The sequence below is a fragment of the Cyclopterus lumpus genome, chromosome 5 (assembly GCF_009769545.1).
Source record: "Cyclopterus lumpus isolate fCycLum1 chromosome 5, fCycLum1.pri, whole genome shotgun sequence".
Taxonomy (NCBI): Eukaryota; Metazoa; Chordata; class Actinopteri; order Perciformes; family Cyclopteridae; genus Cyclopterus; species Cyclopterus lumpus.
The window spans coordinates 25,001,285-25,013,784 of NC_046970.1; the positions used below are offsets into that span (position 1 = coordinate 25,001,285).

The 12,500-nt window shown below is 41.0% G+C and overlaps 3 protein-coding genes across 4 annotated transcripts in view; 2 read left to right on the plus strand and 1 right to left on the minus strand.

Annotated features, from left to right (window-relative positions):
* Window positions 1-3,238, minus strand: part of dnase1l4.1 (deoxyribonuclease 1 like 4, tandem duplicate 1) — a 7,810-nt gene extending 4,572 nt beyond the window's left edge. The window contains exons 1-5 of one of the 2 annotated variants that reach the window (XM_034532134.1): window positions 3,152-3,238; window positions 1,324-1,409; window positions 1,068-1,156; window positions 641-727; window positions 401-513 (exon numbers count right to left, since the gene is read on the minus strand). In XM_034532134.1, the coding sequence (XP_034388025.1) occupies window positions 401-513; window positions 641-727; window positions 1,068-1,156; window positions 1,324-1,404 (370 nt within the window). In that variant the 5' untranslated portion in view covers window positions 1,405-1,409; window positions 3,152-3,238. Of the gene's footprint in view, window positions 1-400; window positions 514-640; window positions 728-1,067; window positions 1,157-1,323; window positions 1,410-3,110; window positions 3,127-3,151 lie in introns of those variants that run through there. The other variant, XM_034532135.1, reaches the window with a different exon arrangement.
* Window positions 1,892-6,718, plus strand: LOC117731124 (tripartite motif-containing protein 35-like). Its single transcript, XM_034533279.1, has 2 exons — window positions 1,892-2,470; window positions 5,233-6,718. Exons 1-2 carry the CDS (start codon window positions 1,892-1,894, stop codon window positions 6,262-6,264), a joined length of 1,611 nt encoding a protein of 536 aa, XP_034389170.1. The 3' UTR covers window positions 6,265-6,718.
* Window positions 6,719-7,091: 373 nt separating this feature from the next.
* Window positions 7,092-12,229, plus strand: c1qa (complement component 1, q subcomponent, A chain). Its single transcript, XM_034532150.1, has 7 exons — window positions 7,092-7,200; window positions 7,893-8,068; window positions 8,500-8,676; window positions 9,291-9,370; window positions 9,953-10,069; window positions 10,695-10,775; window positions 11,846-12,229. The coding sequence occupies exons 2-7, from the start codon at window positions 7,906-7,908 to the stop codon at window positions 11,996-11,998; spliced, it is 771 nt and encodes a 256-aa protein (XP_034388041.1). The 5' UTR covers window positions 7,092-7,200; window positions 7,893-7,905; the 3' UTR covers window positions 11,999-12,229.
* The last annotated feature ends 271 nt before the right edge of the window (window positions 12,230-12,500 follow it).

Genomic DNA, 12,500 nt, shown 5'->3' on the forward strand with positions numbered 1-12,500 from the left:
AACCCGAGTCCTTCAGCGCTGTGGAGGAGAGTTAAACCCAAACTTAACCCTAACCCGAGTCCTTCAGCGCTGTGGAGGAGAGTTAAACCCAAACTTAACCCTAACCCGAGTCCTTCAGCGCTGTGGAGGAGAGTTAAACCCAAACTTAACCCTGACCCGAGTCCTTCAGCACTGTGGAGGAGAGTTAAACCCAAACTTAACCCTAACCCTGAGTGGAAGCATTCGAGTGACGAGGAGACCATCGTTTCCTCACCAGCACCCTTTAACATCTCGTTCTTTTAAGGTCGTTTCACATTCTGAGTCATTATTATTTTCACCTGTGTATTTAAAACCACTTAAGGACGGAGACCTACTTTTCTTTATTTAAACGGATTATTCTCACACTCCCGTGTTTTCTTACCTGTATCGAGGCACCTGAACCGCAGGATGTAGGGATCTCTAGCGAAGACGTCTCCTCCCTCGACCACCTGGTCATCGAACTGATAGGAGCCCACCAAGTCCACCAAGTTATCCCTACACACACACACACACACACACACACACACACACACACACACACACACACACACACACACACACACACACACACTTTGACTGAACGGCTCTAAACTCTGCTTACGGGCTGCAGGTGAACACTCACCTGTACAAGAACATGAACTGCTCCTTGTAGCGCGTCCGGCCCAGACGACTGCTGATCTTCAGGGTGTAGTGATGCTTCCCGTTGGCTCTAGAGCGACAGACAGGCGGGATGTCAACACCACGTCCTCTCACGCACAGAAGAATTATGGTATGGATGGGGGAGGGGTGTCGTCACGGGAATGTCCCATCGTCTTTCAAAGCCTCCTAACTCCTGCTTCCTAACTCCTGCTTCCTAACTCCTGCCTCCTAACTCTTGCCTCCTCCAACCAACACGCCGAGGCCGCCGTCCGCCGCGCCGCCTTGATACTTGACACAGTCGCCCCCCGGTGGCCATTAGAGGGAATGCACGTTCGAGGCCCGTCGGCACCGGCTTTCCCTTCTCAGGGCCGGATTATAATAAAAATGACAGAAACAAAGCTCGCACTCACTTGTTGAGAGCTTCCAGGAATGTTTGAACAGACTCTCCGCTGATGTCCACCACCTCCAGGATCACGACGATGTCATAGCGAGACACGACCTGAAGGAGGGGGGAGGGGGGTTTAGGTTTCATGTGTTTCACTTCTTTGATAACTTTAGTTTGGTTTTCCATAATTAATCATTTCTGAGTGGCTTTAATTGGAGCAGGTGATAGTGTGGCCAGGTTTGGTCAAATGTGTGTGTGTGTGTGTGTGTGTTTTCTTTTACCTGAACCAGGATATTGAGGACATCTAGGTCGGACACTTTGTTTTTCCCAAACTTCTGGATGTTGAACGATGCTATTTTCATGGCGGCTGCAGAAAGAACAAAGAGAGACAAGAGAAGGACAATATTACTGGCAACCGAACACGAACACGCACAGGCACGTGTGGTATTAGTGTGTGTGTGTGTGTGTGTGTGTGTGTGTGTTAAATTTAGAAACGTTATCAGCAGTTTCTGTCGACAATTGCTTAAACAACTAAATCAAATGAACATTTTAAAACGAACCACGGGAACAAAACATGCAATGAGATTATGAAAAAAGAATATGAACAAAAAATCATTCTAATTTATATGGCATTTATTTGTACACATCATGCAAAAAACTTTAGGTTGTTTTAGCTGTAAACAGCATTAAAGTGGATTCTTCCTACAGCTTCGTTCCCAAGGAGACTAAACCTTCACCCTCTAAACATGAAGGTCTGAGGAAAACGTTGTTCCAGACTTGTCCGAACAGGTTTAGTCACCGAGTCGCTCACTAATCTGCCCGACGATCGGCCTGAACGGCGTCTACCTGATGGTCTACCTGATTGTCTACCTGATGGTCTACCTGATGGTCTACCTGGTGGTCTACCTGATTGTCTACCTGATGGTCTACCTGATGGTCTACCTGATTGTCTACCTGATGGTCTACCTGATGGTCTACCTGATTGTCTACCTGATGGTCTACCTGATGGTCTACCTGGTGGTCTACCTGATGGTCTACCTGATTGTCTACCTGATGGTCTACCTGATGGTCTACCTGATGGTCTACCTGATGGTCTACCTGATGGTCTACCTGATGGTCTACCTGATCGTCTACCTGATGGTCTACCTGATGGTCTACCTGATCGTCTACCTGATCGTCTACCTGATCGTCTACCTGATGGTCTACCTGATGGTCTACCTGATGGTCTACCTGATCGTCTACCTGATGGTCTACCTGATGGTCTACCTGATTGTCTACCTGATGGTCTACCTGATCGTCTACCTGATTGTCTACCTGATGGTCTACCTGGTGGTCTACCTGCAGACGTCTGCTTCCCATCAACAACGCTGCAGCAGAGGGTCCGTTCCCCTTTCATCGCTGAAGGAAACGCCCGCTGGACGAACAGATGTTTAAATATTACTAAAAACCTCACGTTGCTTCTGGACCGCGGAGAACAGAAAATGCATAAATTCACAGTTATGGCATCAAAATACAGCCGATTGTTAAATATGATGCATTATTATGAATTAAACATTCCCCACCTTCACCGGCTGAATTTCAATTTACAGCATTTTATTTTACCCGATTCATTTATTCATTTCGGCTGCGTTTTCAATTATTCTTTTTTATGACATTTGAAGGAAGTCCGTTAATAAATGGATCTACACAGATAAGAACAACAAACAGAAGATGGTTTAAAATAAGAAAAATATATAAATAATGCTGAACAGAGGAAGAAAATTCTATTTAATAATTTAAGGCATTTCCCTTTAATTGATTTTTTTTTAAAAACACGCCGCTTCGGCCTCCGGGAAACACGCTTCGTTCACGATGTCCTGAAAACTTTATCGAATCACTCGAAAGAAACGCGAGGACGAAGTTTAACTGCCGTCAAACAACTGGTCGTTGTGGTTTGACGGGACATTTACATTCCTGTGAAGCACTGTGGAGGTTGTCAAACCGGTCCTGAGGCGCACACACACACACACACAGACACACACACACACACACACACACACACACACACACACACACAGTGTTTTACTACCTGATCGTAAAGGCACGCAAAGTATTCCTGAGAGTTCTCACCTGCTGAGGAGGAGCCGGTCGAGGACTAAATGAGCTGCGGGAGGAAAGTGTGCGTGGGCTTCTCGGTGGAACAGATCTATTGTTCTCTGCGGAGGGGGAGAAAGCATTGTGTTGTAGCTGACCGCGGGCACCGTGATTGGTCCAGAGCCAACCAATAGGAGTGAGAGCGAGTGCTCTCCATATAATGTGTTCATGATGTAAAGAGAGGATTTCATCTGGTCTTTATTATCTGTTTAAAAAACCATGAAAATAAGCAGAAAAGTTTAAAAAATAAATATTTTCCACCACTGCGTTAATTTATACAGTAGATAAAGTGTGTGTGATCAGTAATATGAAACTATACTATATTAATGAGTTTCAGGAAGTTAGATGCTTTAAAATGTGAAGATAGTGATGAAATATTTATAATCGTACGTTTTCTTCTCATTGATTACATCACGTTGACTTTGGTTGCTTTTTAAATATTTAGTAAATCATCCAAACATATGTTCATCTTCATCCCTAACATGAAGTGAGTATGTTTCTGACTGCGTGCCATTGATTGGATGGCACTACCAAAATAAAATATCCACCATCCGCCACTGGCTGCAATGCAAAAAATAAATCAGCTGTTTTTTTTAATCATACGTAGAACCTGCATCGCTTTTTTGATGAAAGCTCTTTAAAGTTTTTATATTACATTCTTTTGGAGTATATTACATTCTTTTTGAGAGCGGTGAACCAAACACAGTCAGCTCAACAATGAGCTGACCGATTAAGAAGTTTAAAAGGGACGATAAAACCATAAAAGGAGCTGCAGATTCAGGATTCCTAAATACAATTATATATATGTATCCTTTTTATATTAATATTTGTACACATTTATATATATTTTATATTATATATTATATATTATTTTATATATATTTATATATATATATATGTATAATATATAAATATATATATGCATATTTTTTTAATATATTTATATATATATGTATTAAATATATATTTAAATATATATTTAAATATATATATATATTTCTATATATATGTGTTAAATATATTTCTATATATATATGTATTACTCATATATATATATATATATATATTTACATAGTATATATATATATATATTTATGTATAATATATACGTATACGTATATATATATATATATATATATATATATATAAATATAGAGACTGGGTCCGGCTTTATTCCGTATTGTGTTTTCATGAGTTTTCATGCGTGCCGTCCTTGTGATACTCATATTACAGATATCTCACAAACCAGCTATTGATTTGTCTTTTTACCTGATTTTACCTGAGAAAGGAATCGATTGATTTGACAGTGCATACTGAATGTTTTTGTTATGATAACATAACTTATTGAACGCATCATTGCTGGTTAAAAAATGCTTTTGATATCGTTTTACCCCGTGTCCCGTAACGATGGAAATCAGCGTATTTCTACATCCCGTGTGTTTGTTTTTCTACACCTTGCTCAGAGTCACAGACACGGCAGCAAGACGCAACTCGCCTTGTTTTCTTTGCGCTCTTCCCTCGAGAGGTATGTGGACCCGACGATGACAGGGTGGACCCAAAGGCCTGGAACGGACCCCTTTGACCTGGATTCCACCTGGTCTGCAAGGACCTCTTTAAAGAACCGGTCATGCAGCCATGTGACGTAATTACACAGGACATTGTTTAAATGCTGGTTTTACCTACAAGACCTGCAATGACAAATTAAAACTCTACATGCACAATATAAGAAGTAAGAGGTTGTGATTGGCTGCCGTCTTTGATGCATAAACACCTGCAGTCGTACGTTGCTGTAAAGGAAACTCGTTAATAACGGTCCAGACACACACTGACGTACAAAGCTCCTCCTCCATTTCCACCGAACAAGGAAACAGACAGACGTACAAAGCTTCACCTCCAATTCCACGAACAAGGAAACAGACCAGAAAGTGACTCACACTGACAATAATAATCTCTTTCAGACCCACGACTCCCCCCGAGAACAAAGGAGAACCGACTCAAAGTGAACATAACTCTCTGGAGGGGGAGTGGAGCAACCGGTTGGGCAACTTCCTGTTTAGGATCAGAGGATCTCTCCTGCTCCGTCTGCCGTCTTCAAGGATCCGGTTGTCCTGTCCTGTAGCCACAGCTTCTGTAAAGACTGTCTGAAGAGATGGTGGAGAGAGAAACCAACTCAGGAGTGTCCAGTTTGTAACAGAAGATCAAGGAGTCCACCTCGTAACCTGGTTTTAAAGAACCTGTGTGAGTCCTTCTTAGAGGAGAGCGACCAGAGAGCTCCAGAGACTCTCTGCAGTCTGCACTCTGAGAAACTCAAACTCTTCTGTCTGGACCATCAGCAGCCGGTGTGTGTCGTCTGCAGAGATTCAGAGAAACACACCGACCACAGATTCAAACCCATCGATGAAGCTGCAGAGGATCTCAAAAAAGAGCTCCAGAAGTCCCTGAAGCCCTTAAAGGAGAAACTGAAGGTTTTAGAACAAGTCAAAGGAAACTGTGATCAAACAGCAGAACACATGAAGGTCCAGGTCCAACACACAGAGAGACAGATTCAGGATCAGTTTAAGAAGCTTCGCCAGTTTCTAGAGGAGGAAGAGGAGGCCAGGATCTCTGCTCTGAGGGAGGAAGAGGAGCAGAAGAGTGGGGTGATGAAGGAGAAGATGGAGGCTCTGAGCAGAGGGATAGCAGCTCTTTCAGACACAGTCAGAGCCACAGAGGACGAGCTGAGAGCTGAAGACGTCTCGTTCCTCAACAACTACAAGGCTGCAGTGGAAAGAGTCCAGCAGCGCCCCCTGCTGGAGGATCCACAGCTGCTCTCAGGAGCTCTGATAGACGAGGCCAAACACCTGGGCAACCTGACCTTCAACATCTGGAGCAAGATGAAGGACCTGGTCTCCTACGCTCCTGTGGTTCTGGACCCAAACACTGCTCATCCAGGACTCCTCCTGTCTGAAGACCTGACCAGTGTGACATGTGGACAGAGACAGAAGCTTCCTGATAATCCAGAGAGGATGTTTCCATACTTTAACACTTGGAATAAACTCCCACTGAAGATATTACAGGGCAAGATTTACGACACGAAAGAAAAGCTCTGAATAGAAATGATGAACAGAGTCTCAGCAATATTTAATAAATAACAATACATGTGTTTTTAAATCATTATCATCCCGGGGAATTTGTTTTTGAGTCAAACCGATGAATTTCATAAAGGGTTACAAACCAAAAAAGGTTTAACAATGTGCCCGTTTTTATAAAACGTATCACGTGTTTTTATCATTTTATTCACATGAAAATGAACTCAGTCGGATAAACGTGGTGTAAAAGGACAATATTTCACTGAGTTGAGTAGAAGTATAGAGAATGTAAATACTCAAAGGTGAATAAACTTAGTACCTTTTCCTACACTGTTGGGATTGTATCTCAGAATTGCTCCTTTTATTGATTTAAAATGTACAGATTGAACTGTATAGGTCAGTCTGCTGTTATTGCATCACATGACCACGTGAGGGCGCCCCACACTCTTTATTAATTTAAACGTCGATATAAGCCTTTCCGTGTAATTCAAATGTCTCAACAATTTGCATTTTGTTATATATATATATATATATATATATATATATATTTATATATATGTATATATATGTATGTATTAATTAATAAATAAATTAATACATAAATAAAGTTGAGTCTAAACAGATGACGGCTTCTCTTGTCATTATTCATTCCGTAACATTGTTAAAATTAATAAAAATAAACCTGAAAATATACTGTGTGCCATGTTTGTGTTTCTAAAATACCTCAAATATCTTAAATATCCTAATTATCTTAAACCAGCAACTTTAAACAATCAATCTTTCTGTCAGATTGCAAGTTTCATTTCCTTTCAAATGTGTGTGTGTGTGTGTGTGAGTGTATGTGTGTATGTGTGTGTGTGTGTGTGTGTGTGAGTCTAATAAGAAGTCTTGATCTCTACACCAAAAGAGGAAATCGCGTCTTTTCGTCGCAGCTCCTCGTCTCCGAGAAGTTGACCGGTGAGTAAAATATTACAATATTTGTTTAAGCTTTATTTGTTTAAACAACGTAACACAACTCAAACATTAGAGAGTGTAAAGATAAAGTTAACTAAGTGATCAATGTGACGGATCATATCTCTGCAGGTCAAACCTCTATATTGTGAAAAATAAATGAATGCCTAAAATATGTCTATTGTGCCTTTCTTTATATATTTTTCCATCTTACTGTATTTTTAGATTTTGTTTTATGTGCATGAATTAATTCTGTATCCTGATCTTTTTTGTGTCTTTTTTTGTGTGCAAACCACTCCCTTGTGGGACAATATCTAAAGAATTAAGAATTTAAATAATTAAATAAAAACATTACACATTTCCAGCAATGCTTTAATATCAATTAAACCTGTTAGCATTCACACTGTAAAGCATTTTCAATTAATTTACTTTAATTAAAAAGATAAAGTCCCCCGAAATGACCCAATATGACAGAAAGTGTTGGCTTTTCATATTCTATCTATTCAGTTAACTATTTAATTATTATCTGCCAACACATTTTAGTTCTCTACACTATTCAATTAAATTATAGTGGAAATAATTTTCGTACCAAAAACCCAGTCATCCAACTTCTTGTGAAGTTTTATTCTTATTATCTCTCTCTTATTATCGTCGCCACCACCGTCTCCCTTTTTTCTAAACATCATTGTTAAATCCAGGGTTTTTTGGACCATGGGAGGTTATTATGGGATGGCGGCTCTGGTGGGCGTGGCTCTGCTCCTGACGACCGGCCAATGTGACGTGGGCTGCCGAGGGACGGACGGCCGGGCGGGAGAGTCGGGAGCTTCGGGCCGAGATGGATATGCTGGAGCGAAGGGAGATAAAGGAGAGCCAGGTAGGAGACGGACAGCGTTATGCACATTTTTATTTATATTTACTTATACTGAGGCAAAGAACAACGGGAATTAATCATCACTGTTGACTTATGTTAACGCTGTGTTCACAACTTGTTTCTGCTGCCCCCAAGTGGCCAAGAAAAATATTGTTTTGCAGGTTCAATCATTAGAATTACAATAATAACTTTATTTATATAGCACATTTAAAAAACAGAGTTTCCAAGGAGCTTTGACACACAAACAAAGCGAAAGCGAGGCAATAAAACAACAGAAAGCCGAACAGTGAGACAACCTAAAAAAGTACAATTTAAACCCCCGGGATAAAATATATTGACACAAAAAAAAAACCATCACATCACATTTAAAGCCTGTGAAAATGAGTTTTAAGAAGTGATTCAAAAGAGTTTTCATTCATCTGTTTTGTGTCCAGCTGTGATGGACGACGGTCCTGTGGATGACGGCGTCCTGCTGGCGCTGAAGGGCGAGGCGGGGAGTCGAGGCCCTCAGGCGGTCATGGGTCCGAAAGGTTTCCGTGGACATCTGGGAGGAGCTGGGGACCCTGGAGGGCTTGGTAGCCCCGGCCCCGAGGGGAAGAGCATCGGCCAAGGTAACGACGCCACTTCTGACCACTTACAGTTTATATCATGCTAATAACTCCTATATAATAGAAATAACATCTGACATTTATGAAATATATGAAAAGGCAAAATGGGAGTTATCTCAGTTTGCTGCAACTGTAAGATAGTAACATTTAAGATTAAGAACACATTTTAAAAGTCAGTAGACAAAGGAATCTCTTCATTTAACGGGTAAGGGCGGACATTGTGATATTTGGCAGAATACAATTATACACAACAGATGGATTATGGTCGACAACCGAACAAGAAACATGACAACCAGCTCTGCTACGGGAGACTTGCACAAGATGGGAGAAGTTCATTTATAGAGGGGAAAAATTAAGCAGAATTTTAATGATGGATGCATTCATTGTTTCGTGCTGCTGATTCGTCCCAGTGGCCACTTGTGGTACTGCAAATTAAAAAAAAGAAGGAAAAAAACAAACATTTTGGGGACTCACCTCCTTTTAGGGACCTGTAATTTAAACGATTACATTTTAGGGTGAAGTCGTGGTTTGATTTTTGGGTCACGGTTTTATATGGTGAATGTAATGTCCCCATAAGTCACGTAAACACGACTGTGTGTGTGTGTGGTTTCTTCCAGGAGGGCAGCTCTCCCCTCAGCAAGGCCGTTCAGCCTTCTCAGTGATCAGGACTGATAACAGTTATCCTCCCGTCGGCCAGGTTCAGTCGCACCTCTCTGTCTCTCTGCTGTTTACTCTCGAAACGTTTTCAAATCTGCAAAATGTCCACAAATAAAAACGCGTTTCCGTCTTTCTTTGATGTCTGCTGGAAAGTAACTAAGTACATTTACTCAAATACTGTGTTGTATTTAAGTCTAATTTTACTTTTCTTGAGTATTTTCATTTTCTGCTCCTTAATAATTGCACTTGAAGGTACATTTATTTGATACCTTCGTATTCAGATTAATAATATATAATCTAATCAATACATAAATGATGATGTGTTGTTATAGGATAGAGATAAGGCCTTATCAATCCCTCGGGGGAAATCATAAAATCTTTCAAATAAAGTGATTCAAATAAGCTCCAACTTTACCAGCTGCAGCATTAAAGTGACACCAATCATTAAAATATAAATTGTGAAATAGATCATCTGCATGTTGAATACTTCTCCATCTTTGTCCATTAGGGACGTTTTGTACTTTGACGTACTTGATGTATTTTTTTTTCTCTACATTTGTATGTTTGTATCAGCTCATTATTTCTTTGTGTGTGTGTGTGTGTGTGTGTGTGTGTGTATCAGGTAGTAACCTTCCAGAGTACCGTGGTCAACACACTTCTGGACTTTGACTTAACCACAGGGCACTTCGTGTGCAGAGTACCTGGTGTTTATTACTTCACCTTCCACTCTGTTGCCAAGGTAACGCACTGCTGCTGGACTCCTTCTTATGACCGTAAATGTTTTCGTAAACTACGTGGACAGATCAGACGCCCGATTTTCATGGTACAAAGTCGAGGTACTTTCATTTACGCATCTTTATACTTCTACTCTGCTGCATCTCGGCGGGGGACTGATGTACTTTTTGCTCCACTGCGTCTGACTTTGTGTCGTACCCTTCCTGTCCAGTGACGACAAAATAAAAGTTTAATTTAATATTTATTCTGATAAAATGAAGGAGGAAGAGTTCCTTTATGTGTGGGGGAAAAGCCTTCTTTCCTTCTTAGCTAAATAAACTATTTAAAAAGCCTCTGGGATCAGTTGGAAATATCATTTGTAGATTAATAGTAGATTAAACTAGCCAACAGTATATTTAACACACTGTAGTACATGCACCGTAGACAGGGGACATTTTTCAGCACAATCAGTACTTTTACTTTGAATAATTTTACTTAAATTGGGTTTTCTATTAGTTGAAGTGGAGTACTTTCACATTGTGCTATTAGTAATTAAAGGGTCTGAACACTTCTTCGACCGCTTGTAATCTACACAGTATGTCCAACTGCATTTCAGTTGTTCTGTGCGTTGTGTGTTGTGTGTCTTTCAGGTCAGTGTGTGTCTGTACATCATCAGTACTGCTCTGACAGAGGAACTGGGATTCTGTGATTACAACCGGAACACCGATCAGGTCAGTTTGAGCGCCACAAAGCCTGAGAAAAATCTTTAAAAAAAGGTTTTCACTTTTCCTTTAAATGTTATGTTTTTCTTACAGGAAAAATGAGAGTATTATTACAGCAATACACATCCCTCTACCAGCTGTAGTTTTTAGACTAATTATGCTTTTCCTTAAGGCTTCTACAAGGAACTTTAATTTTGTCTTGATTGTGCACCTGGTGGTCAAGAGAGAGAATGCAGCTTTAACACATGAAGCATGGACTTCTATACAACCAGAGGAGTCGCCCCCTGGTGGTCAGGAGAGAGAATGCAGCTTTAACACATGAAGCATAGACTTCTATACAACCAGAGGAGTCTCCCCCTGGTGGTCAGGAGAGAGAATGCAGCTTTAACACGTGAAGCATAGACTTCTATACAACCAGAGGAGTCTCCCCTGGTGGTCAGGAGAGAGAATGCAGCTTTAACACATGAAGCATAGACTTCTATACAACCAGAGGAGTCGCCCCCTGGTGGTCAGGAGAGAGAATGCAGCTTTAACACATGAAGCATAGACTTCTATACAACCAGAGGAGTCGCCCCCTGGTGGTCAGGAGAGAGAATGCAGCTTTAACACATGAAGCATAGACTTCTATACAACCAGAGGAGTCGCCCTCTGGTGGTCAGTAGAGAGAATGCAGCTTTAACACATGAAGCATAGACTTCTATACAACCAGAGGAGTCGCCCCCTGGTGGTCAGGAGAGGGAATGCAGCTTTAACGCATGAAGCATAGACTTCTATACAACCAGAGGAGTCGCCCCCTGGTGGTCAGGAGAGGGAATGCAGCTTTAACGCATGAAGCATATACTTCTATACAAGAGAGGAGAGAGAATGCAAGTTTTAAAACACTTCAGTATCGGCTTATAGTATAGGAATATTTTGAAAAGACACCACGGATGTAGTAACACAAGAAAATTTCAACGGGAATTGAACTCGCTGACAGGCAGCTAAGAATAATCGTACGTCTTGATGGTGTCGCGCAGAGGCACCAGTATTCGATTGAGACAGTTTCATCACCAGTTATTAACTTCTCTTGTGTTTCTCAGGTGCTGTCGGGCGGTGTGGTCTTAACGCTGACAGCCGGACAGAAGGTTTGGCTGCAGTCCTTTAAGGGCGAGCAGAAAGTCTCCGAAATACGAGACAGCCAAGAGAAACGGATCATCTTCAGCGGCTTCCTGCTCTTCTCAAACCCAGAATAAATGTGTATGTTCACATTTTTCAAAAGCTGTTTTCAATGGAGAAATTCCCCTAAAAGAGTATAAGGTACCTCAATATCTTTGAATCATTAGTAACTTCTGTTCATCTGTTTCTCTCATATTGACTTGTGTAAACCGTCTTGACTGTAAATGCAACTGAAACAGAATCAAAGTTTATTATTGACTGTGCCTTGTGTGGGGTTATAATAAAGGTATGATTTCATTACACACAGATTTCAGAGACAATCGTTGATTTTGTTGACCCCCAAATGTCTTCCCAGAGCAATCCTTGACATTTAAATACATATACACAACAAAACAAACATCGTAGTATCAATAGTATCAGTATCCAGTATCCATAGTCCATCCCACAGCAAGTACAAATGCCAATCTCCACCTACTTGAACATCGACATCTACAAATACCCCCACTCATATACAACCATCCATATCGGCATCCACCCATACATGACCATCCACACCCACACACACACACACACACACAC